Source organism: Agelaius tricolor, unplaced genomic scaffold, assembly GCF_023055355.1.
Source record: "Agelaius tricolor isolate 1412-34295 unplaced genomic scaffold, bAgeTri1.0.p SCAF_12, whole genome shotgun sequence".
NCBI classification, from domain to species: Eukaryota; Metazoa; Chordata; class Aves; order Passeriformes; family Icteridae; genus Agelaius; species Agelaius tricolor.
Window position 1 is genome coordinate 18,313,091 of NW_027269272.1, and position 22,562 is coordinate 18,335,652.

General features: G+C 43.3%; 2 protein-coding genes, 1 long non-coding RNA gene and 3 other non-coding genes across 6 annotated transcripts; 4 read left to right on the forward strand and 2 right to left on the reverse strand.

The window, feature by feature from the left end:
• The first annotated feature begins 1,520 nt into the window (after nt 1-1,520).
• Nucleotides 1,521-8,487, forward strand: EIF4A2 (eukaryotic translation initiation factor 4A2). The gene is made up of 11 exons (XM_071437957.1): nt 1,521-1,670; nt 2,504-2,549; nt 2,641-2,773; nt 3,031-3,170; nt 4,313-4,481; nt 4,674-4,783; nt 4,909-5,052; nt 5,443-5,580; nt 5,868-5,957; nt 6,196-6,275; nt 7,681-8,487. Exons 1-11 carry the CDS (start codon nt 1,642-1,644, stop codon nt 7,823-7,825), a joined length of 1,224 nt encoding a protein of 407 aa, XP_071294058.1. The 5' UTR covers nt 1,521-1,641; the 3' UTR covers nt 7,826-8,487.
• LOC139595267 (small nucleolar RNA SNORD2) lies at nt 2,884-2,954 on the forward strand. Its single transcript, XR_011680987.1, has one exon. It is a non-coding gene; the product is annotated as a small nucleolar RNA SNORD2 (small nucleolar RNA).
• LOC139595265 (small nucleolar RNA SNORA81) lies at nt 5,100-5,280 on the forward strand. Its single transcript, XR_011680985.1, has one exon. It is a non-coding gene; the product is annotated as a small nucleolar RNA SNORA81 (small nucleolar RNA).
• On the forward strand, nt 5,662-5,789 carry LOC139595255 (small nucleolar RNA SNORA63). Its single transcript, XR_011680976.1, has one exon. It is a non-coding gene; the product is annotated as a small nucleolar RNA SNORA63 (small nucleolar RNA).
• On the reverse strand, nt 8,069-8,882 carry LOC139595066 (uncharacterized). Its single transcript, XR_011680830.1, has 2 exons — nt 8,606-8,882; nt 8,069-8,573 (listed from the first exon to the last, which is right to left on the reverse strand). It is a non-coding gene; the product is annotated as an uncharacterized lncRNA (long non-coding RNA).
• Nucleotides 8,883-9,322: 440 nt separating this feature from the next.
• On the reverse strand, nt 9,323-21,547 carry RFC4 (replication factor C subunit 4). Its single transcript, XM_071437958.1, has 10 exons — nt 21,290-21,547; nt 20,637-20,715; nt 16,215-16,294; nt 14,936-15,055; nt 13,928-14,071; nt 13,517-13,637; nt 12,947-13,072; nt 11,281-11,361; nt 10,271-10,387; nt 9,323-9,539 (listed from the first exon to the last, which is right to left on the reverse strand). The coding sequence occupies exons 1-10, from the start codon at nt 21,412-21,414 to the stop codon at nt 9,444-9,446; spliced, it is 1,089 nt and encodes a 362-aa protein (XP_071294059.1). The 5' UTR covers nt 21,415-21,547; the 3' UTR covers nt 9,323-9,443.
• Nucleotides 21,548-22,562: the final 1,015 nt, after the last annotated feature.

Genomic DNA, 22,562 nt, shown 5'->3' on the forward strand with positions numbered 1-22,562 from the left:
TCAGTCCATTCTGTTTGTTTTTCAACCAGAGGTTAATAGTCCACACAAACTGGCATCATTCATTTAAAAGGCCTCTAGCTATTGTTGTGTGTCTAGCTGAACTGCAAACAAGAAATATGCTCAATATTTTCTACCCAGCAGGGGTGGACAGAAAGAACTTGAGAGCATTAGGATAGGCTGACAGTGGATTTATATAATTTTGCTGGGATAGTGGTAGGTTGTAATATTTCTACAGATAATATTGCCCCAGCAGATGCTACCATAGGAAGATTTAAGGTATATATAGTCTTTGAGAGGTTCCCTTTATGGATATTCTAGATGATTCTAGACAATTTACAATATTCTAGACAAGTAAAGGGTTGAGTTTTTCAAGCACTGCCTCCATTTCTTCATATATAATCACTATGGAAACAGATTGCAAAGTGATACACATAAACCATACAAAGGTGGCCCAAAATTATCGCTTATAATTGATATTACTTGCCACCATAAGAAATACTGATTAATAGATTAGATTATTGCGAAATCTGATATGAGCATTAAAATGATCGACATTTTTTCTGCTACAGTAGAAAGCATTGGGCAAGATCATGCAATCGGTTTGCACAGTAACAGTTCTCTTAGTGCTTTATTTTGGACTGCACTAACCTTTAAATCATTCTTGCCAGGTTTTTCGTGTACTGCGATCTGCAGCACATCACAGCACCGTGCTTTCGGCAGCACGCCGAGGACCACCTAACCTGTCTCCTACAAATACTCCTGCATCCCCTTCAGGATTGATCCACCCTCAGGCCTCGGGACAAATTTGGGGAATTCAGCCACGGGCCCGCGGGCCTGCACTGGGTGTGAGCCCGGGCCGAGGGGCCGGGGAGCCCTCAGAGGCGCCTCCATCTGCTCCCCTGCCTCAGGGCCTCTCCGGGAGCTCCCAGCGCTGCCCCCTCATGACCAACGCTGCCCCGACTCCGGGAGCGCAGGGGGAGAGCTCGGGGTGTGTTCCGCCTGCCAGGGAGGAGGAGGAGGCGGGAGCCATTTCTGTGTGAGGATGGGGCGGATGCGCGACCGCCGGCCCCCGCCCGAGGAAGCCTCTTTCTCCCTGCTGTCACCCCCCCGACTCCGGGGCTTTAAAAACAACCAACACGGCGGGGAAAACGCGGCTACGAAAAGGGGCTACTATGGCGCCCCAGCCGCTGCCGCAAGGGCTGCTCGCTGTGCCCTCACCCGGCCAAGCCGGCGCCGCCATTCCCCCTCCCGCCCCACGCTGCAGCACGGACCGGACGGGAAACCCCGTGCGCGCGGGGGGGAAGGGGAGGCAGAGGGAGGAAGGAGTGGGGCGCTGTGACGCACTCAATGGTGCAATATCCTTCCGCGATCCGACAGAAAAAGTAGTTCTATGTTCCACGTAGCCTCTTAGACCCCAGAGGTTCATACACAACCTTCGGATTAACTGAAAAAGTCGCGTGACGGGAATCTCTTGGGATACAGGGCTTAAACTGGAGAGATTCTTGCTTTTTTGCGCGTGGTATAAGGTGTATATCCATGCGCAGAGCAGAGCGCAACGAGTCCGGCAGCAGGGCGGGTATATAAGGCGAGCGCCGCGGAGGGCTTGCCTTTTCAGTTGAGGACAGAGCTGGTGATCGGAACATGTCAGGGGGCTCCGCGGATTATAGCAGGTATGGTGGGGGCCTGGGCTCTTTCCACATTCGGGGGCTTCCTGGGTTATGCGGGGGCGGCCAAGGAGAGAGAAAAAGTCGAAAGAAGGTGGAGGGGTGGGAGGCGAGGCGCCCTGGGGGAGGCAGGGCGCTGTGCTCAATCAGCCCTGCGCCCTGGCCCCTCCCGTTCTAGACGTTTCTGTCCCTGCGCTCCCCTTGCTCGCGGTTCAGCAACGGTTTAGCTCTAGTCCTCGGGGCTCGATTTTCGTTACTGGCTTTCTTAGCAATCCAGTGAGCCCTAGAAAGGACTTATTCGAAATTTATTCGTGTACAGCTGTGTTGTAGCTTTAATATTTAAATGTCTTTCTGTGGATTTTTTTTCCTCGACATTCTAGTCTCCCTCGCGCCGTTGGTTCGCCCCGGGTTTTCGGACCGCGCTGAGGGCGAGACCATTATATTTTTTTTGCGGGGGGAGGGGGAGGCCCCCCCCGGTCGATCGCCCGGCGCCGTCCGCCCGCAGCGCCCGGTTTGCGCAATCCCAGGGGTGGAGCTCTCGCGAGAGTTCCCGGCGGGGCGGGGCGGGGGGGATCCGCTGCAGCGCCGGGAGCGCGCCCGCCCCCCCCTTCCCCCGCCGCGGGAGCGCGCGCTCGGTGCGCCCATGGCCGCGGCGCCGGGAGATGGGCACCGGCTTCGGGACGCTGGGGAACGGGGGCAGGAGTTTGTCCATTGGCAGCAGCTCAGAGCACCTGCTGGAATGATCTGTCACGGGTCCCGCCGCTGTCTTAGCCGACGTGTCAGCTCGCTCCTGCGTGGTGGCGGCTCCCGTGCTAACAACGTGTTCTCTTTCATGGCAGAGACCATGGCGGCCCAGAGGGAATGGAGCCCGATGGTGTCATCGAGGTGAGCACTTACGAAGTGACCTGAGAATTTATTCGCTGGTGGACAGGGGTATTGGATTTATTTTTTTTTTTCTATTGTTTCTTTATTACAGAGCAATTGGAATGAGATTGTTGACAATTTCGATGATATGAATTTAAAAGAATCCCTTCTAAGGGGCATTTATGCTTATGGTTTTGAGAAGCCTTCAGCTATTCAGCAGAGAGCTATTATTCCATGCATCAAAGGTATGCAGTAGATTCATTAATATCAACATCGGATAATTAAGAAAGCATTGTGAAATGCATACGTTGTTTCATTAGTGTGCAGTAATAACTAATTTCAGTCTTCATTGAACAAGTGATATGATGGTACACCATCTTTCGGGACTGACCTGAAATGGAGAGACCTCTTTAGTACTGATCACTTACTTCAAGGGGAATTAAGTAAAACTAACGTGATTGACCCGTGTGGGAGCAGTAAATGTGTATCCTACTTTTTTTAGGGTATGATGTGATTGCTCAAGCTCAGTCAGGTACTGGCAAGACAGCCACATTTGCTATTTCCATCCTGCAGCAGTTGGAGATTGATCTCAAGGAGTCCCAGGCACTAGTATTGGCCCCTACCAGAGAACTGGCTCAACAGGTATTGATAGTGTAGTTTAAAAAAAAAAAAAAATGAAAACTTTGTGTGTTGCATAGGTTTCAGGTTTCACAACTGTGAGACAACATTACCAGACTTCTTCAGGGGCTGTAATAAATATCCATTCAGAACCCTTTTTGTGTCCAGTAATGGGGGATACAAACTGCCTTCTGTCCCACAAGTCCTCTGCCTCCTTGAAGAGCTGAGGTAATAAACATGGAGGGTGTGCTGGGGCAGGCGTGCAGGAGGCAGCTGCTGTGCTGTGTGTAAAGTGGAGGGAGCATCTTCAGCAGAAAAACAAAATTACTAAAGCACAGTGTTCTGAGTGGAAACAAAAAATTCACTTGTTTTGAAGCCGTTTAAACTTAAATGCAGTTGTGCAACATGAAAACTGCAGTGCACATTTGGTTACTTAATGGTTTTGTTTCTTTGTACGTTTTCCTGACAATATAATTGCATGTCTTCGCCTTCAAGGCTTGGTATTCTGTTATGCTAAGTGGGTGTGTGGTAATAACTTTCAGAATACTTGAATATTTAGAATAACTGTATCAGTAATGAAGGGTCTTAAAGTACAATGTTGACCAACTCTGAAGTAGAAAACTTACTGTCATTTTGAACTAGACTATACTGAAATGCCAGTGCTATGTTACAGTTCTTCAAGGTAAAGCTAAACATATTAAATCAGACAGAAAACAAAATAAATGGAATAAGGGCCTTTTATCAGAATGTTAGGCCTTTGTTCTACTCTAAAGCTGTTGCGGTGAGATATGTTTGGAAACCTGGCTGGTAGTGGTGCCATTGGAGAGAGTTCACTGAAGAGTGTCCAAGTGCTTAACATGCAGGCCTGAGCACCACCTCAGAGCTTGAGCTCACTTCTGGTGGCCCTGCTCTCAGCTTAGTAAATTGTCTCATGGCAATCTCTCAATCAGCAAGTTTAGCCAGTAAAAAAAAAAGGTAACTGTTCCTCTGGCTACTAGTTAGCAACTTGAGTTATGTGGAGTTGGGCAGCTTTTTTAGCAGCTCTCAGTTCCAAGAGCTCCATAGTCCTTATTTGGTGTCTCAGCTTCCAAAGTCCATAAAAGCCAGTGAGAATGGGGCATAAGCTTCATTGTCCTATGAGCTCCTAATGGAAGGTTCTGTTTTAGATTCAGAAGGTAATCCTGGCCCTTGGAGACTACATGGGAGCAACATGCCACGCTTGCATTGGTGGCACAAATGTGCGCAATGAAATGCAGAAACTGCAGGCTGAGGCTCCACACATCGTGGTGGGAACTCCAGGGCGTGTGTTTGATATGTTGAACAGGCGCTATCTTTGTGAGTATGAACCTCATTGTGCCCTTGCTGATAAATTTCCAGTGAAAGCCTCATAGCCACTAAGAGCTTTAGTGTACTTGTTGTCACTGTGGAGAGTTGTGCTGGAAAGCTTAGTAGTAGTACAGAAGCATGATGTTCTTAAAGGATTGTGTATTTGTGAAACTTCATGAGATGCTTCTCTTTTTCCAATAGCACCAAAATGGATCAAAATGTTTGTTCTGGATGAAGCTGATGAAATGCTGAGCCGTGGATTTAAGGATCAAATTTATGAGATCTTTCAAAAACTAAGCACAAACATCCAGGTACAAAAGCTTTCACGTGGTGAAGTGATGCATGCAGCTTTGGTTATGGTGTGGCTGAGAGCTAAATTGGCACAAATAAAAATTGTTGTATGGGGTATGTGCTAACATAGAGTAATGTATTTTAGGTTGTGCTGCTGTCAGCTACAATGCCAATGGATGTGTTGGAAGTGACCAAAAAGTTCATGAGAGATCCCATCCGTATTTTGGTGAAGAAGGAAGAACTGACTCTGGAGGGTATCAAGCAGTTCTACATTAATGTTGAGAGAGAGGTTGGTACTGGTTACACTCACTCTGGCAGGAGGAGTTAGGTTCTCTTACCTTCTTGTTAAAGCACTGTGCTAAAATTGCGGAAACCAAGGCTGAGCTTTAGTTTCTGCAATAATGCTAGTAGAGTAAATGCAAGAAGAAGAAAAACTATGCACTAGATCCAAAAGGACTAGGGTGGACCTCTTTCTTAATGTCCAGTGTCCTGTGTCTGAAGATTTAGTGCAACAATTGATGCATAAACTTGACTTAGTTTCCAGGTTATACTGAATGTAGTTGTGTGCCAAAGCAGGCTTAATCAATTGTTGTATTGGAGTTCTATTCCTTGCTTCAAGTTTGTGTTATGTACTGAGATGTGTCATGATGTGTTTCCTGATGGTCTTTGTTCTGCTCAGGAATGGAAGCTGGATACTCTCTGTGATTTGTATGAGACACTGACCATTACACAGGCTGTTATTTTCCTGAATACAAGGAGAAAAGTAGACTGGCTTACGGAGAAAATGCATGCCAGGGACTTCACAGTCTCAGCTCTGGTAAGAACTGCTACTTCAAATCACTTCTGAAATGCTGCATATTTACTGGAGAAGAAATGGTGAGGAGGGGATATCAGTGAGAAGCAGGAAAGTTATAATATAGCTGTGCAGTGCTGTATTATCGTTCCCCCTGCTTAAAGTAAAATGTTTCCTTTCTATCCCTACCTGCTTAGTTCCCACAGCAGGTAGGGACGCTGGGATTCATACATGCCTTTGTTCTTTATAGAATATTCTGGTTTGGAGCATTGGAAGTGTACTAATTGCAGCTTTTTGTTTTAACTCTCCAGCATGGTGACATGGACCAGAAGGAACGAGATGTTATCATGAGAGAGTTTAGATCAGGGTCCAGCCGTGTCCTGATCACTACTGACTTGCTGGTGAGCATTGTCTTGCATTGAATACGTTCTGTTACAGCCTTCTCCCAAAAGCTTCATAATTGAGTGATGGTTTTTGTAACCTGAACTGTTGGGAGCTTTTTGGAACAGCAAAGACCATGCTCCACTGTGGACTACACAGTTGTAGTTCATAACTAATGATGTGGTTGACAAAAGTCTGAGATAGGTAAATTGGAAAATAGCTCCTAACTTGCATTAAAGACTTGGTGTTTCTTTTCAGGCTCGTGGCATTGATGTGCAGCAAGTGTCCCTGGTTATCAATTACGACCTGCCGACCAATCGTGAGAATTACATTCACAGGTCAGTTGGCTCTGCCCCCCGTCAGTCCCTGTGCTGTGCTGGATGGGCATGGGCACACACCCTCCTCACCAAACCAGAGGTGTTAGCATCCATGCATGAACTTCTCACAGCTAGCAGGGAATGCAACCACTTGTGGATTGGCTTTTTAAAAGCCCTGCCTTGCACAGCAGTGGTTCTGAAACAAGAGAGAAGCAGAACTTTTGAACACTTAAAGCAGTGGGAAAACTTACAGGATAATAGGTTCAGTGGTGAGTGATGAACATTGGAGCTGTGGGGAGAATGCCAGCAACTGAACTGCCTCTTGTCATGTAGGCTGTGACATAGGAGTGTGACACTGTTAGTGGTGCAGCATCTTGACAGCTGGGTCAGCTTGGTTGGGCTCTGGCTGATCTGGAGTTGTTGCTGCTCAGTGACAGGACAGACCTTACTTAGTCCTGGCTTGTAGGGCTGCCTTTGCTTGTGGAGGTTCAGCTGTGTCCATGTTGTGTGTGCCATGTTTGCTCTTGGTGGCTCCTTAGTGGGATTCTTTGCAGTGTGTCTTCTGGTAGGAATTTCAGTTTGTCTCCCTAGGTTTAGTTAACTGCTTCTAGTGCCTGTCCCTAAATTAAGTAAACTGTGCTTTGTTACTTGATGTAAAAAAATACAGGAGTCGATAGCAGCAGTTGATGACACAAGATGGTGCTCAGAAACGGCGTTGACGTAATTTAGGACGTGGATTCGTAAGCGGCACAGTTTGAATAAAGAGCGAGTTGGTATTTATTCATTTATTTTGTCATGATTATCCCCTAAGTTTTGTGAGCCCTTTCTGTGTATTTAGCTCCTGCTGGGAAGGTGCTCTATTGTGCAGCCTGTAGGAAGGTGGAGCCTCACGGTGGGTGTAACTAAACCGTATGCACTGATGTGTGGCTTAAACACAGATGTTGAGCTTGGATTTTACTCCATAAAGGAAACCAACAAATCCTAGGTTTTCCCACTGGAATCAGGTTGAATTGAAATTCTGAAATAAAGTGTGCTGTTCCATGTTACTAGATTAACTTGGTAACAGTCTGATTGTTAAACAGCAGTGTGTGCTCTGTGCTTGGGAGTGAATGCATGAGGGGGGTGGGTGCGTAGTTGAACAGAGGGGAGAGACTGACCCAGGACTTCAGAACACAGCACCAAGCGTTAAATGAAGGTCTTACTTTGCAGCCAAAGAGTAACCATGTGTGTGTCCTGCTGCCTGCCACGGAATGGACCTGCTGTGCTGCTGGCACCAGCTGCTGGTTTTCCTGACCAGCTGTGACTTGGGTGGCAGCATAGACTGGCCAGTGGCAGATAAGAGCAGCAGTCAAGAATGGATCTTGTAGACGTGTAAAGCAGATGGGTGAGGTTAACTCGAGTGTAAATGTGTTTTCTTTTCATGCAGAATTGGCCGGGGTGGCCGTTTTGGCAGAAAAGGTGTGGCTATCAATTTTGTCACTGAAGAGGACAAGAGGATCCTGCGAGACATTGAGACTTTCTACAATACTACAGTGGAGGAGATGCCGATGAATGTGGCTGATCTCATTTAATCCCCGGGATGAGGTGGTTGTGAATCCAGTGCTCGCTGTTGCTGAATAGGCGATTCACAACGCGCATTGTGCTTCTTTCTTTGGGGATATATTGAATCTTGTCTCAATGCTCATTACGGATCAGAAATACAGATTTTTGATAAGAGAAGCGACTTTCTGTCGTGAGCTCTTGTGGGGAAGGCCATTGGCTTTGTCCACTTTAGGGTTAGACTGTTGGGGTTGGGTGGAAAGTCATGGGGTCTGTAAATTTTTTCTTTATTAGAAATTTATTTCCTAGTTCCATAGAAGTGGTTGTATTAGATGTTCTTTATCATTTAATAATTTACTTATGGACTAAAAGATATAAGTGCTGTATAAAGTCAGCCAATTATGTTAAACTAGCCTACCTTCCTTTATTGTATGTACTTACACCTCAGATTAAATTGGAAAGGCCTTTCAAAATCTCTAAACTTTTATAAGAGCATTAAAATGCATTTTTGTTTCATATGTATTTATTCAATAAAGTATTTAATTAGTGGTAAGTGTGATCTGGACCCTGTTGCTAAGCCCCAGCAAGCAAGCAATCATACTATTGTCTTAGTTAGGGTTAAACCCAGTAAAATTTGCCATATTGCACATGTCTTAATGAAGTTTGAATGTTCAATAAAATACTTCTATATTCACTTAAATTGTAAATAATTGCTTCTTGGGTTGAGGGAGGGTGACAGCAGAGACTGCACTGTCTCAGGGTGGGAGCTGAAGGTGGCAACTGCTGCAGCCTTGTGCCCACAGCTCATGTACTGTGTCATTAATTGCAGAGGTGGTTCTGGACTCCCAAGTGCTAGTGTGGTTCTGGCATGCTGCACCTGTGTCCTTAAAACTGAAACACCCCTTCATCAGAGTAGAAAATGGCTCACTTAATAATTGGTGCTGGCTTGATGAAGAAGCTCTGTGCTGCATCATTAATGCCTGTCCAAGGGTATTTTTTTTCCCAAGCCATTCAGGAAGGAGGACAGGTGGTCAAAACAGCACCTCTGAGAGTGTTCCCCAAAGATGCTCATCCAGGTCACAGCTTTAAAATGGCTTGTGAGCAAGAATAGAGAGATGACAGGGAATCCTAAGTGATGCCTTCAGAACATGGCCTACTCTTTGCTGTACATTTTTTTTCTTTGAGAGCTTGAATGGAATAAAAGTTGCAATATGTTTGCTATTAAAGTGCTTTTTGCTATGTTTAATCCCAAAGGATCATCAGATAGATACAAGATGGTGGAGGTGTGGGCTGTGTTCAGCCTGAAGCTGTGTTGTATAGGGATGGGATCATTTTACCAAGCCAATATAGGCTACAAGGACTAATCCTTGTGTCTCTGCTTACAGCTGATGAAGACACCAGTATGGATATGCTCACTTCTGATAATTTGCTTGCATGTGTAAGCACACAAGAAGGAACTGCACAGTAGGAGCATTACACACCCCTGTGCTCTTTACCAGTGTAAAAAAATTGAATTAAATACTCCAGCCTCAGGTTTTTCAACTGCAGTGCAGTCCTTTTATTGCAAAAAAACCCCAAAACAGTACAAAAGTACACAGGTCCCTGCTCTGAGAGCCCCAGCCACCCCTGGAAAAAAGGGTGCTGGAGGAGTCAGATGTTCTGTGTGAGCTGCTGCATCACAAGGGCACAGAGACTCATCAGCTGCAAGAATTCATCAGCACCGTCTGCCAGGCATTTGTCCACTTCCTGCAGAGGGAACACAGAAGGGAAAACCCTCTAAAAATTGCCATGCTCAAGGCAGCTGTGTCTTGGGATACAGTGGAGAACAAGAAGTTTGTCAGCTGTTCTCTTACTCAGCACAGATTTCTCCACATTACATCCCTGTCCAGCTGGACTGGGAGCCATGAGCTCTCAGCCTCCATCTCATCTCCCAGAGGAGGCCACCACTGAAAGCTCCAAACACAAAGGGCTGTGGCACTGGCCCTGCCAGCCCCTGCCAGGAGCATCACTGCAGGGCATCCACAGCACCTGCCTGGCTGCAGTCACTTAGGCAAAACCTCCACCACAGCTGGCTTTCCTTCTTCATCAAAAGTGGAGCAAGTTAATGAATTTTCTCTTTTTTGGAAAGGCAGATTTTATTCACCAGATCAAAATCTTACATTTTGCAGCTCCTAAGTTTTTTTCAAGTGCTGACTTACTCTCATCTTAATTTTCCTTCCATGTTATATTAAAAAACCCCAAAACAATCAAACCCACAAACCTCTTGATCGAATCCACTAGAACAACATAATATGGATAATAATTCACATAACTAGATTTCAACTCCTCATGAAAATTCTCAGGACAGAAGTTTACATTCTACCAAGAAACATTCAGAACAAAAAATCACCATGTACTTCTTGGGAGAGATTGTGCAAACAAAAATCAATCTGTAAAGATTAATGAGTTTTGGGTTTTTTAACTCAAGTTAGACTTACTGCAAGTTTCTCAACTATGGCAGATTTCTGCTTGTCACTGTAATCTCCACTCTCCACAATGGTGTCATGCAGCTGGTTTACAAGCTGAGCAACAGCAAACCCCTCGTTGATGAGATTCTGCACAGGGAGAGAGGAAAATGGAAGTAATTTGGCAGCAGAAACACCATAAACTGGAAAGATAATCTTGAAAAATTCTGTCTGAACTGAACCGAGAGACTGCACTGCAATTTAGTATGGAACCTGTACATTGTAGAGGACAATTCAGTGGCCTGAGCACAGCCCTGCCCTGCACCAGCCCAACAGTGACAGGCTGCACGTGCAAGGCAGGCACAGAGCAGCAGTTCTGTCCAAATGTTCTTCCAGCTTCTGACAATTTACATCTCAGAAATTTTATGAGGCATTTAAAGCATTTAACAACCTCCACTGAACCTGTCCAATCCTATTCTAAAATTAGGAGAGCTTGGCATCCACAGCATCAGATGGCAGTACCACAGCCTTCACATTTTAAAGGGCCAACTACTTAGGATTTATTTTCTTCATCTGGTTATTGCTAGTCTCAGGAATTGAGAGATCTGTAAGACCAAAGCTTTTTTAATGAAATAAAACCCATGGCAGCTAAAGACAGCTTAAAAAAAAAAAAAAAAGTAGTGCCCAATTACAAAAATGTCAAGTATTGAGAACAATGGTCAGTGAAGCTATTTGGGAAGAGAGAAGTTTATGAAAATAGAAATATCATTGGTGCAACCTTATTTTTCTGTTCAGCTGAACAGATCTACATCAGTTTAACCCAGGAGAAAGCCAGAGTCACATTGGTAGGGAAATTTATTTGCAACTTTGACAGCTCTTCCTCAGAAGGGAAAGACTGGGAGTCCTGACTGGTACAAGACACTTCGCAAATGTGCATCCAAACTGACTGAGGCCAAATGTTCCTCAGCCATAGCCTGGGAACAAAGGATTCACAGGGCCTTGACTGAGAGAAATACCCAGGCTAAGCACTAAGAGAACTCTACCTTTGCCAGTGTTTCCAGTTTCTCAAAGGAACCACTCTGGCAGCCCAAGATCAGCTCATCAATTGTTTCTTTAGGGATTACCTGTAACAAGAAGTGATATTTCTTAATTTCAACTTTGTAAACTTAAAATTGGTGTTGATGCTTACAGTAACAAACTGTTCATGGCAGAAGGCATTTCAGGATTTCATTCCTCTACACACCCCTCCACCTCTAGCAAGTATATGGGACAGACTAAATACATTTTAGAAGTGAAAACTAGGCTGTGATATTTTTCCTTTACTGGTGATATTAAAACAAAAACCATATCATGACAATAGACCATCAAAGTCACCTTCCTAAATCCAACTGCTTATTCAGGACACTGACTAAGAGGAGGACATTCTTCAACAGTTAGATCAGCCAATGCTTTCTGTACCATTCTACACCTAAACAACACAGCAAATAGATTTTATTTCCAGTGACAAACCAATAGCATCCAAAAAATGCCCAATGCAACAAGATTAGACAATAAATCAGAAGGAAAAAAGTTGACAGACGCCATTATGTCACTCTGTGCAGAGAAGAGCTGCCCCTTTCCCCCTTCACTCATTGTCATTCCTGTCAGCTGAGTGCCTGGACAGTTTGGTTTCAAAGCTTCTTTATGAAGCTTTTGTACTAAGGTCACTCCACGGTCACAGAAGTTGTGAATGATCAAGAACTTCAAGTTTTTATGGAGATATAAAGTTGGGTTCCCTTGCTTTAAATGAGCTTTATTCATTCAATAATGGAATGTCATTCTTCTCTTTCTTATCAATACTCTCAATTTCTGCCAGGTTTCAGATGTCTGATATCTATTCAGATACTAGCTGGTTTACAGATGCACAAAACTGAACAGTGACTTCACTGTGAAAATTGTTTAAAATTGTTCTGTAAACTCTGCACAGCAGCAATTGCCTCTGGTTTCATCAAAGTCAGAACCTCCCAACCCCTACAACGAGCTATGATGGCAGCACCTTCATGGGAAGTGTGTCCATCATTAAAGCCCATCTATTTTTCAGCTCCTCAGCTCCTAATCTCACTTCTCCTTCTTCAGGGGTGTTTTGTTGCTATAGGAACACCTTCACACAAGTTTTATTAAATGCATTTTCTCTCAGGTTTCTCCTGTGCCTCTCAGTATTACCCATGTCATTCTAGAACAAACCACTGCTGTTTCATTAAAAAGCAGAAGCCACACAGATCCTTGTCACTGTCACTGTGAACATTAAGCTGAAAATGAGCTGCTACTGAAAGTCATTTCCCTGTGGTGCTTCCAAACCAATATTGCAATGATCTCTACTTTTACACACACGTACAGAAAAGCACCAAAAATGTTCTAATCTACTCTCCCACAAAAAAAACCCCAAAACCCACAGTTTGCGTTTATGGGCAGATTATCTCAACTTCAGTTTGAATTATAAGACTGTTTTACAGGTTTCCATGATTTACAGAAGTTGCTAGAAACCTGCTATGTAATAAGTGTACAGAATCAGGCAGTCTTTTAAAATTCTGGTAGATAGTGCATCATTACCATGCTGCAATACTAGTGAGTATAAAACTATTTTTTAACCAAACTTTGAGCAATGGCAGATAGAGATAGGAAAAATGCTTTTCAGAGTAATTCCAGGAGAAACTGTAAGGCACAGCTTACCCCAGCAATTTCAGTGATTATCTTCTCTGTGATCTCCTTCCCACCCATTAGGCGAGTGGCACTTTGAAGAAAAGTAATTGCTTTTCTTAAGTCCCCTTCTGACACTTTAACCAGGTATGACACTGCCTGAAAAATGATGTCAGAAAATGCTAAGTTAAGTGTTCACTGTTAATTAAAATCTAATACACTTTTTCAGCAGTTACTTTAAAACACCAAGTAGTGCATAAAGCAGATTGTCTGAGCCAAGCACAATACACAAGTTACAAAACAACCTCTCTACTAACACAAATGTGTGCTGGCAGTTTGAGAAAGAAGCACAGTTCTCTGCCAGTACACTCAGCAGAGAAAAAAAAGCCCTACAGTTTGGCTTCAGTTTTCTCTGGTGGACATTTCTTTGGTTTTAGGACGACTAAAAATTCATCTCATCTATGGAAGGAGAATAAATGAGTTTATATATTTTATTTCATACAATTGAGCAGCCTGGAAAAGTATGCTGACTTGGCCTCTTTTGCTGCCATGCAATTATGCACTGGATTAAGCAGTAAAATTACATGGCAACCACAAAGTTACCTCATTACTGATTTTCACATGTTCCTTCTCAGAAACATCCAACAGCCTCTGCTGTTGGATACTGTCAGACAAAGGCTTGAAGCGGAATTTGGAGCATCGAGACGTTAAAGGTTCAATTATTCTGAAAGAAAGGAAGGACGGGGTAAAAAACGTGTGGGTCAAGTTCTCACAGACAAAGCTAACAAAGGCAGAAAAGGTTTAAAATACCTTAAGGTTTAAATAACTCTAAAACTGCAACATTGTAAAAATTAATTGAAATCTAAGTATTGTTTCAGGCTTGCATGCATACAGCGACATCTCTATTAAGTGAAAACTATGAAATTAGATATCAACTTTTAAGCAGGGAAAAAATTAAAAAAGAGACTACAGACCAGACAGCAAATCCAAATAAGCAACAAGTTCCAGGTATACCTGCTGATGTAGTTACAAATAAGACAGAAACGTGTTGTTTTAGATTCTTTTTCCATTGTGCGTCTTAAGGCTGCCTGGGCTGCTGAAGTCATAGAGTCTGCTTCATCCAGGATCACAATTTTAAAAGGAGGACACATTTTACCACTGAAAATTAGAAATCTCTTATTCAGCAAACAGGAAATGTACAGACAAAGGGAAAAAAAATTAAAAACATACACAGAAAAATCCCTGCAAATAGCAAGTAATATTTTACTTAAGCATGTATCTTTAAAAATAGAACAGATTCAGAGGTTCTATCTTTTTAAAAGATTTCATTGATTTTTAGATTAAAGACTAATATTTTTAATAAAGGCAGGGACTGAGTTACCATAAAAAGACCAACACTTGAATACTGCAAAAGCCCTCTAAAATACATACTCTTACTGTAAGATGCTTCTTTTAACACCTTATGTGCCTCTTTTTGCAGGCTTCCTGATTCCCTAAACTCCCAAGAATACTCCACAGACTGATTCCAGTACACAATACTGTACTGGAATCAGTCAGGCTGTCTTGGCATGCAGTTTCTTCCTGCTGCTTTCCACAGTCCATACACATGGCTTGACCTGCACTGAGCTTCCCATCAAGTAACAGAAGAATCCTTTTAGAAACCAACACCCATGTTGTAGAAATTCCTGCAGATTAGAAGGGCTAGGGAAGTAACTTCTGGCACAATTTACCCAAAGAAATTTTTCTGTGGTAGTCAAACAAAATCTGCAAAGGCAACAACATGTGCCCAAACCCAGAAGTCTTGACCTTGTGGAGTTTTTGGTGTCTGCCTCCAATGATAACAGCAACAGTAAAAATCCTCCTGAGTATTCAAACCCCCAATGTGAAATTCCATGAAGTAAAAGCTCAGCCAAAGCACTGTGTTTTGCCAGCTTCTGGGCAGTGCTGAGCCATCATTTATATTAGAAACAAAAACAACCACATGCTTTGTCCTAAGCAGGAGGGGTTTGATGCAGCACTCACTCTGAACGGCTCCCAGAGGCCGTTAGCTGAGCAAAAGCCTTCACCTTCTCCCGGATCACTTGTATCCCACGCTCATCAGAGGCATTCAGCTCAAGGACTCTCTGCCGGAATAAATCAGGCCTGCAAAATTTTTATTGCAACACGTTAGCTGCTAACCCCTGTAATGATATGTTATAAAATAGAACAACAAGCCTTCTGGCTGCTTTGAATGGCAGGGATTATTTTTATCAGCATTACTAAATAACATTGTTAAAAGAGACTTAAGTTGAGATCATAAAATATCAAGTATGAATTTCCATTAGATATTTTTAGAATCTCCTCCCAGGCTACTGAAAACAATGAAGTATAAAATTATATCAGTTAACCAGGAAGAAAAAAAAAAGGAGGAAGTTGGCCTCATATGTTCACAGCACTATGTTTTATTCCTTTTTACTTACAGCCCCTGAGCAATGTGAAATAACAAGTAAAATGCCACAATGCAGTCACTAACAGTACTACCAGAATGAAATATCCAGAAAGTAAAAGATATGCAGTATTCACCTGCAGTACTATACTCCATTTAAAAAAACAAACCAACAATTAATACACTGGATTTTAAATCCTGAGAATTAAAATGGACTCACAATGTGGAGTTGTCTTCCTCCTACTAAAGTAGAAGTGGTTCTCTCCAGAAAAACAGTGAGTCAAAGATTAAAAATGACAAATGGGATGGGGGAGGCATTAAATTCAGCATTACATTTGATCATAACATCAAACCACCTTCTCATCCATCTTTTGCTTATAGATCACTGAATTTGCTACTCAAAAACTCCCAAGTGCTACAAGTGAGTTAATGAATGTATACATGCTGAATTTTAGTCTGAGTCCCAACACTACTTTCCAGACACAATTCAATGGTGCATAACAGAGAGATTAAAAGTCAGACATTTTATGAAATACTTTGAGATCTATGTGTAGCTAACAAGTTACTAAATAAATAATAAAAATTGGAATTCCTTTACAAAGTTCAGTAAATCATATGCAAAGCATATTCTTTCTATAGTCTTTATTGGGGTTACATGGCTGCCAATCTGAAGTCCATACTGGTAACAGGAATTGGTGACTTGTGGCAGGACAAATGAGAAAAAAATCATATGTTAGAGCTGAATTAGAACACAAAGATATTCCTGAAAAAGTGCTGGGAACTACCTAAGAGCGGGCTATGACCAGAGGCACTTCATCACATGATTAGGAGACATGTGACAGTTGATTACACTGAAGCAACTTGATTCCAGCTTACCCAAACAGTTCTCTAGCAGCTGCTAAAATAGTGGAAGTCTTTCCAGTTCCAGGTGGGCCATAGAACAACAGATTGGGAAGCTGAAATAGCAAGGCATCATTTGTAAGAAAAGGAAATTAAAAAAATATCCACTAACAGGAAAACCTGCTGACAATCTGAGCACCTAATAGAACAAAAACTGTCTATTCCTCACAGTAAATAATGGTAATTCTCTTTTGGTCTCTAAAGGAGGACAACCAGTTGCTGTTTATAGTACAGTATGAACAAGTGTTATTTGGTGGCACCATCCCATGTTCTATTCAAACTGATATTCCAATCTATATTTATTTTTATATATACACTCCAGGGCATGTCTGAGATCACTAAACCTAGAGAGCCTACTGTTCTGATTGCAGCAACACCCAAATTTATCCAAAGATGGCCTTAAACAGCCTGGGCAATACCAGCAGTGCAGATGAAACCATCCTTTGCTTTCTCAGCTGCCCAGCCTGCCTTGCCCAGCTGCTGAGGATTCTGTGCTGCCACCAGGTGCACTGCAGGGAGCAGGGGCAGCTGAGAAGGCCGGGCTGCAGGGAGGCAGTGCTGGCACAGCCACACGGACACCACGGGGACAGTGCCACCCACTCCCTGCGCTGCACGGCCCTGGCAAACTCCTGCACCCCTCTGAGCCGTTTTCAAAGGAGACCACTGGCACTTCTTAAAGAAATTAGGTTAATTGATCTTTGAAATAATTTAATTAATGACCTCAGCATGAAAAATACAACTGCATTAAGGAGATATGCTGACACAGGAAGATCAGAGCAGCACAGCAAAGACTGCAGCAATAATTTTAGGATGACATTTAGCAGCACAAAGCAAAAATATCTCTCAATGTGAGAACATAACAAAGTACCTGCAAAATATCTGAAATTCATAAGATGGAATGAAACTGATAATAAGCTGATTTTATTTTGACTGTCAGAGGAGCAGTATAAGCCTGTGTAACATGGTGATCTGAATTGTGCACTTTTAATGCAGATGTAAATTATCAATACTAACAGGTAATGAGCTGCACACAGTTCAAGTCATCCTTAGACAAGGATAATGAATCCAAACTGGGAAAAGTGATTAAAGGAATGAAAAGCCTATCTTATGAGAAGTGACTTTTTGAAGAGTTTGATTTAGTTAGCTCAGTAAAATAAAAACTGAGAGGGAATATGACTGATCTCCATAAATACACCTGAGCATCACAAAGAACAAAGCTGGCATAAACAAAATTTGTGTAAGCCATGACTGAATTTTGGCCGAAATCAAGAAGCCTTTCAGCTGACATAGGAGTGATAGTTTTCTATATTACTGTTTCAAGCAATCACTAAAACTGCTGTCTTTCACAATAGGGGATGTTCTACTTCTACATTCTTAAAACAAGGATCCAAAAGTTCCCTCCAAGTTCTCAGTGTGACTTGATTTCTAACCCCTAATAAGCATTCTATTTTTAAAGAGTCAACTAAAATTAGATTTGAGAATTCTATGCTGAATATAGCATGCAATGCAGACAGAATGGGAACAGCAAAACCAAAACCATTCAAAGAACAGAGAAAAATGCAGGAGTACACAACCCATAATCAGAAAATGAAATAGGGACAATCAGCTTGGTAACAAAGATCCTGTTTTAACAACTAAGACAAGACACAGTGCACAGACTCAACTGTGTATGTACCTACAAGTAGAGATAGAATTTCAAATTCCAATCAATTTCTTGTAAATAAATGAATTTCAAGTTTTGCCTGCTCTTTCTGCCAATCAATTGTTGCCTGTTTCTCTAATTACTAATAAGCAAACAGCATCCCCTACTAACAAACACCTTTTCCAGTTTAGATACCACAATAGTATTATCCCCCTCTTTTGTGACAGCCAGAGAGATGGAAAGTGTGCTGAATGACAGCTGAAAATTCACCAATCTCTGTGCTAGGCTGGCACATAGCAAGGGTAGATGTTTGTGAGATTCATAATTTCATGCCTCTGTGCTAATTCACACACTACTGTTCTCAAAAAAAGCATAAGCAGGTAAAAGGTTTAATTGGAATGTGTCCTAATTCCATTACACCACAACTTTATCACTGTTTCAACCTCACTTATGCTGGTTTATCACTGAAGTATTTACACCACTTTTCACCAAGCACAACCTAATCCTTTATGCAACTGTGGCAGTATTTTTAAATAAACTGCAACCTGATCTGGTTATCCATTTTTCCACGCTTGCCAGGAGTAAGCAGGATACCTGCAGGCATCACTCTGCTCATGGGAAAGCTACCTCATACAGTGCAAATCTCAGCTGCTTTTCCAGAAGTTTCAGTACAAGTGAAGATGTAAATTGCAATGATAATCCTACACTCTCTTTTTAGTTATTAAGGTATCATGAAGCAAATGAAAACTAAAGCATACCATGACTGTTTTCAGTTTCTTCGACAAAAAAACCCAACAAATCAACACTCCTGGCAGACAGAAATCAATTTCTCCAGTTCAAACCCACATGGACTCTGCTGTCCCCAGTTTATAACAGGATGATGTGTGCTCTTACAGATGGAGGTATATGAGCTATAGGGAGTTACAAATCCTGTATTAATTAATGGAAGCTACAACTCCTGCTCCATTTAGCAGCTCCCAAATCAAGGCCCACAAATACAGGCCAACTGACAGAGGACTGACTCTCCATTTCCAGCACTGTGGTTTAAATAAAGCACATTACTCAAACCTACAGCATTGTCACAGCTGTTTCTTTGATCTCACCAGATCACCAAACTCAGTAAAAACCCCTGCAGTAATATTTACTTACTGAAGTAAGTACGAGCCACCTCAGAATTCAATTACACTTTTGCCTATTTGACAGAATGAGTCCTTTCAAGATACTAATAAAAATGTCTAAATTAAAAAAAAAATCTAAATATTTTAAAGTACTTGCATGATTTTGTCCTCAAATGCCTTGCTGAGTTTGGGTAGCTATGGCAAAATTCAGAGCCCCTAACCAGAAGGAGGAATTATAATTTGCCTTTTCAACTCAGGAGGCCAAAAGTCAACACAAGTGCACTAGGCTCAGAATCCAAGAAACACTGCTGATCCACAAGCTGTAGGGTTTTAAATAACTGTTGCTGAAAATAGAACTTCCCAACCCATCACCTAAGCAATGTTACACAACTGATATGTCCAGACAGAATAGGTGGCAGCAGCTCATTTCTCCTTTGCTGTTAACAGTTCCTTCCTAATTACCTCAACTCTATAAATACTGTAATCCAGCAGCACTGCTGCTGAAACCCAGATTTCTGGGGTACAACATTACCTGACAAGGTCACATTACAAGAGCGTTCTCAAAGCAAACTGAACATGGAGAAAGAAGCTAAAGAAAGAAGTACAAATGTTTTGCAGTTGTGTTGTACCTGTTTGATTTTGGCTTCATATGCTCAGACAAATAAGGTATGTCTGTTTTGCAAGTTTTGATTAAATTATTATTTTCAGAGATAAACAGACTCATATCACTGTAGAGCAAACCAAAACTGCAGCCCATGAAAACAGACAGCTTTTGAAGCACAAGTGGGATTGTCCTGGGTGAGGAGGAAAAAAGTCTCAGTATGTACAAAATAAGGAATTGTTCAGATTTGGAAAAAAGCAGAGCAATCTCTTGGCCATGTACTTTATTTCTCCTTCAGCCCCTTCACCTCCACACCACCTACTCTGGAAGAAATAACCATCAAACATACCAAATATTTACTAAATTTTTACCCAAAAGCAAATGCAAGAGTAAACAAATGCAATGACAAATGCTCTGCTCATCTACTCTCTTAGGACACACAAGCCAACCCTGCAACTGCCACATTTAGCTTTTTAAAGCCAGAGAGACTTGGAAACTTTAACCCAAAAAGTTTGGGAATCACTATCCAAGCAGTAGACCTGGCACTTATAAATTAAATTCTCTCATCAACCAAAATTTTTAGTGCTCAGCAGTTTCACAGAAGCACTGACAGATCAATAAAAATGTTTAGGAGTGACTGTCAATTCAGACTTGTCTATGAAAGAAAAACTTTCTCCTCTTGTCTTAAACACAAATGTCACAAATACTGGTGGAGTAGCAGTGTGGAGACAACAAAAGCTTTTCCAGGTTTGAAACTATTAACAAGAAGTTTACTATTTGAGCTTTTCTAGAAAAATTCCAAACTGCATCATGGAACTTACAATTCTACAGTGTTCAGAGGACTGGGAATATAAGAAGCTTTACACATATATGACAACAGAATACCACACAGGATAGCACAAGGAAGTCACTTTAGCCTGTTTATGAAGTACTACTGTAAAAATGATCATTGCTGAATGGGAAAAGAGAAATTTTTGTTACCACTGACACAAGTGTCTGTTTAAAAATGCTGATTAAGTAGATGTCATTGCACTCACATCAGCACCTTCCAGGGACTTCTTCAGCACAGCTACAACTTCATCCTGGAAGGCGACTTCATCCACATTTTTGGGACGACTAAATAAAATGACATTAAATAAAATGTATTAGCTAACAAAATTTCATAGGAAAGCTGAAATTGAGAAAAAACAACATCTCCCCTTCTGATTACATCAGGTACTGAAGAATTACAGTGAACTTAGTAGCTGAAATCAAAATCACAACAGGAAGTCAAATGCCTCTGGTCTCTGTGAGTGAAGTGATCTCATTCATCAGGGAGCTGTTTGTCTTTTACTGTCGTAAACACCTGTCTGAGATGTTTTTAAAAGCAGAACTGCAATATTTTACCACTTTGTGATAAAGGCTTCTCAAAAATCCAAAGCATTAAATGCATTCATGCACCAACACACAGTGATGAAACAACACAGCTTGACACAACCAAGATTTCCTGTTCAGTACCAGCCACAAAGGGCACTTACAGCACCTCCCAGCCCTGGAGTTCCCCCAGAACAGGGAAAGTTAAGCTCTTCTCCCTGGTGGGGACACCCACACCTGCGCCCCCCTTTTGCTATGCATCAACTACCTCTCTACACCCTCCAGAGCCAACCTCCCCCTCACGGCCAGCCCCCCACTGCCCCAGAGCATCCCTTACTATTTCTCCACCCAGGGGATGGGTTTGGTCCTCTTGCCCTCCCCGCTGCTCCCGGCCGCATTCTTTTCCTTGGCAGCGACGGGCTTGGTGCTGATAGAGGCCGGACCCTTGAGGAAGGCCTGCATGGCTGTACCGGACCGTGCCGGGCTGTGCCGGGCTGTGCCAGGCCCCCCACGGCCCCGTCAATCACAGACCCCACAGGCCCCGCCGGCCCTTCCCGCCAACTCGCCCGCTCAAGGGGGCGGAGCCGCTTCCGCCCGCCGACAGCCAATCACAGAGCGCGGCGGCGCCGCCGAGGAGGAGGGCGGACACTGACGTCACGCCGCGCGCGCTCCTGTGCCTGAAGGGCGGGGGGTGAGGGGGGCGGTGCGCGCGGAGGGCGCGGGGCGGGCGGTGCCTCAGGGCGGCCGCGCGCGCCGCCTCACGAACGCGCCTCCCCACAAATGCCGAGTGCCTCCTCACAAATGCGCTTTCCCGCAAATGTCCCCGAGCGTGAAATGAAAAACAAAAAGACCCCTCTAGAGAACAAGCGCTGCGCAAGAGCAAGGGAGGAGGGACCTCTCTGTGCAGTGGGACCTGCTGGGTTCCTGAGACAGGGCCTGCTCCCTTCCCCTGACGGCTGAGGTGCCTTTGGAGGCTCTGGAAGCTCTCCCGAGTGAAGTGAAATGAAACCCAGGAAGGCCCGAGGCTGGCCAGGGCCTGTCCTGGTACAGACATTTCCTTCACGGGCGGCGGTGCTCAAAGCTGCTCCGGCCCTCGCTGCTGCCGTGCGAACAGCTCCCCCAGGTGTGCAGGCTCAGGGGTATTGGTGATGGAGTGAAGCGAAAGTCAATCCTTTGTGTTTTCCCATTATTTCTAATGACATCCATCACAGCTAAGCCAGGGAAAAAGTAAATTGAGGAGTGTGATTGATTTGACAGATCCCTTTAAATGACGAGAAAACATCCTGGTAGATGTGGCAGTCGTGATGAACGCCCACGTTTCCATGTGCTGGGTGGCTGTAGCTTATCCTTCCAATTACACACCAGCTTTGTGGGTAGAAAAATGGAAGTATTTCTGCGACCAGCAGAATTGTATTGTGTGGCTGCAGATGTTCTGCTTTACTGTTTTCCCTTGACTACTCCTGGGCACGAGACACAGACAGAGTGGCCTGGGAAGCTGCAGTGGTGATCCCCCAGAATAGACCCTGTGGAAGTGAAGAGACTGGAAATGGTCTCTATGGCAACAGAAGAACAGCCTTTGGAAAAAGAGATGTAGGAAAAAATGTAGGCTG

Coding starts and splice junctions, on each gene's coding strand:
- EIF4A2 (XM_071437957.1), top strand. CDS start 1,642: ATGTCAGGGGGCTCCGCGGATTATAGCAG. Junction 2,774..3,030: donor TATTATTCCATGCATCAAAG/GTATGCAGTAGA, acceptor TACTTTTTTTAG/GGTATGATGTGATTGCTCAA. Junction 5,958..6,195: donor TGATCACTACTGACTTGCTG/GTGAGCATTGTC, acceptor GTTTCTTTTCAG/GCTCGTGGCATTGATGTGCA.
- RFC4 (XM_071437958.1), bottom strand. CDS start 21,414: ATGCAGGCCTTCCTCAAGGGTCCGGCCTCTATCAGCACCAAGCCCGTC. Junction 15,056..16,214: donor GCTGCTAGAGAACTGTTTGG/GTAAGCTGGAAT, acceptor AAAATTTTGCAG/GCCTGATTTATTCCGGCAGA. Junction 9,540..10,270: donor CCATAGTTGAGAAACTTGCA/GTAAGTCTAACT, acceptor TTCCCTCTGCAG/GAAGTGGACAAATGCCTGGC.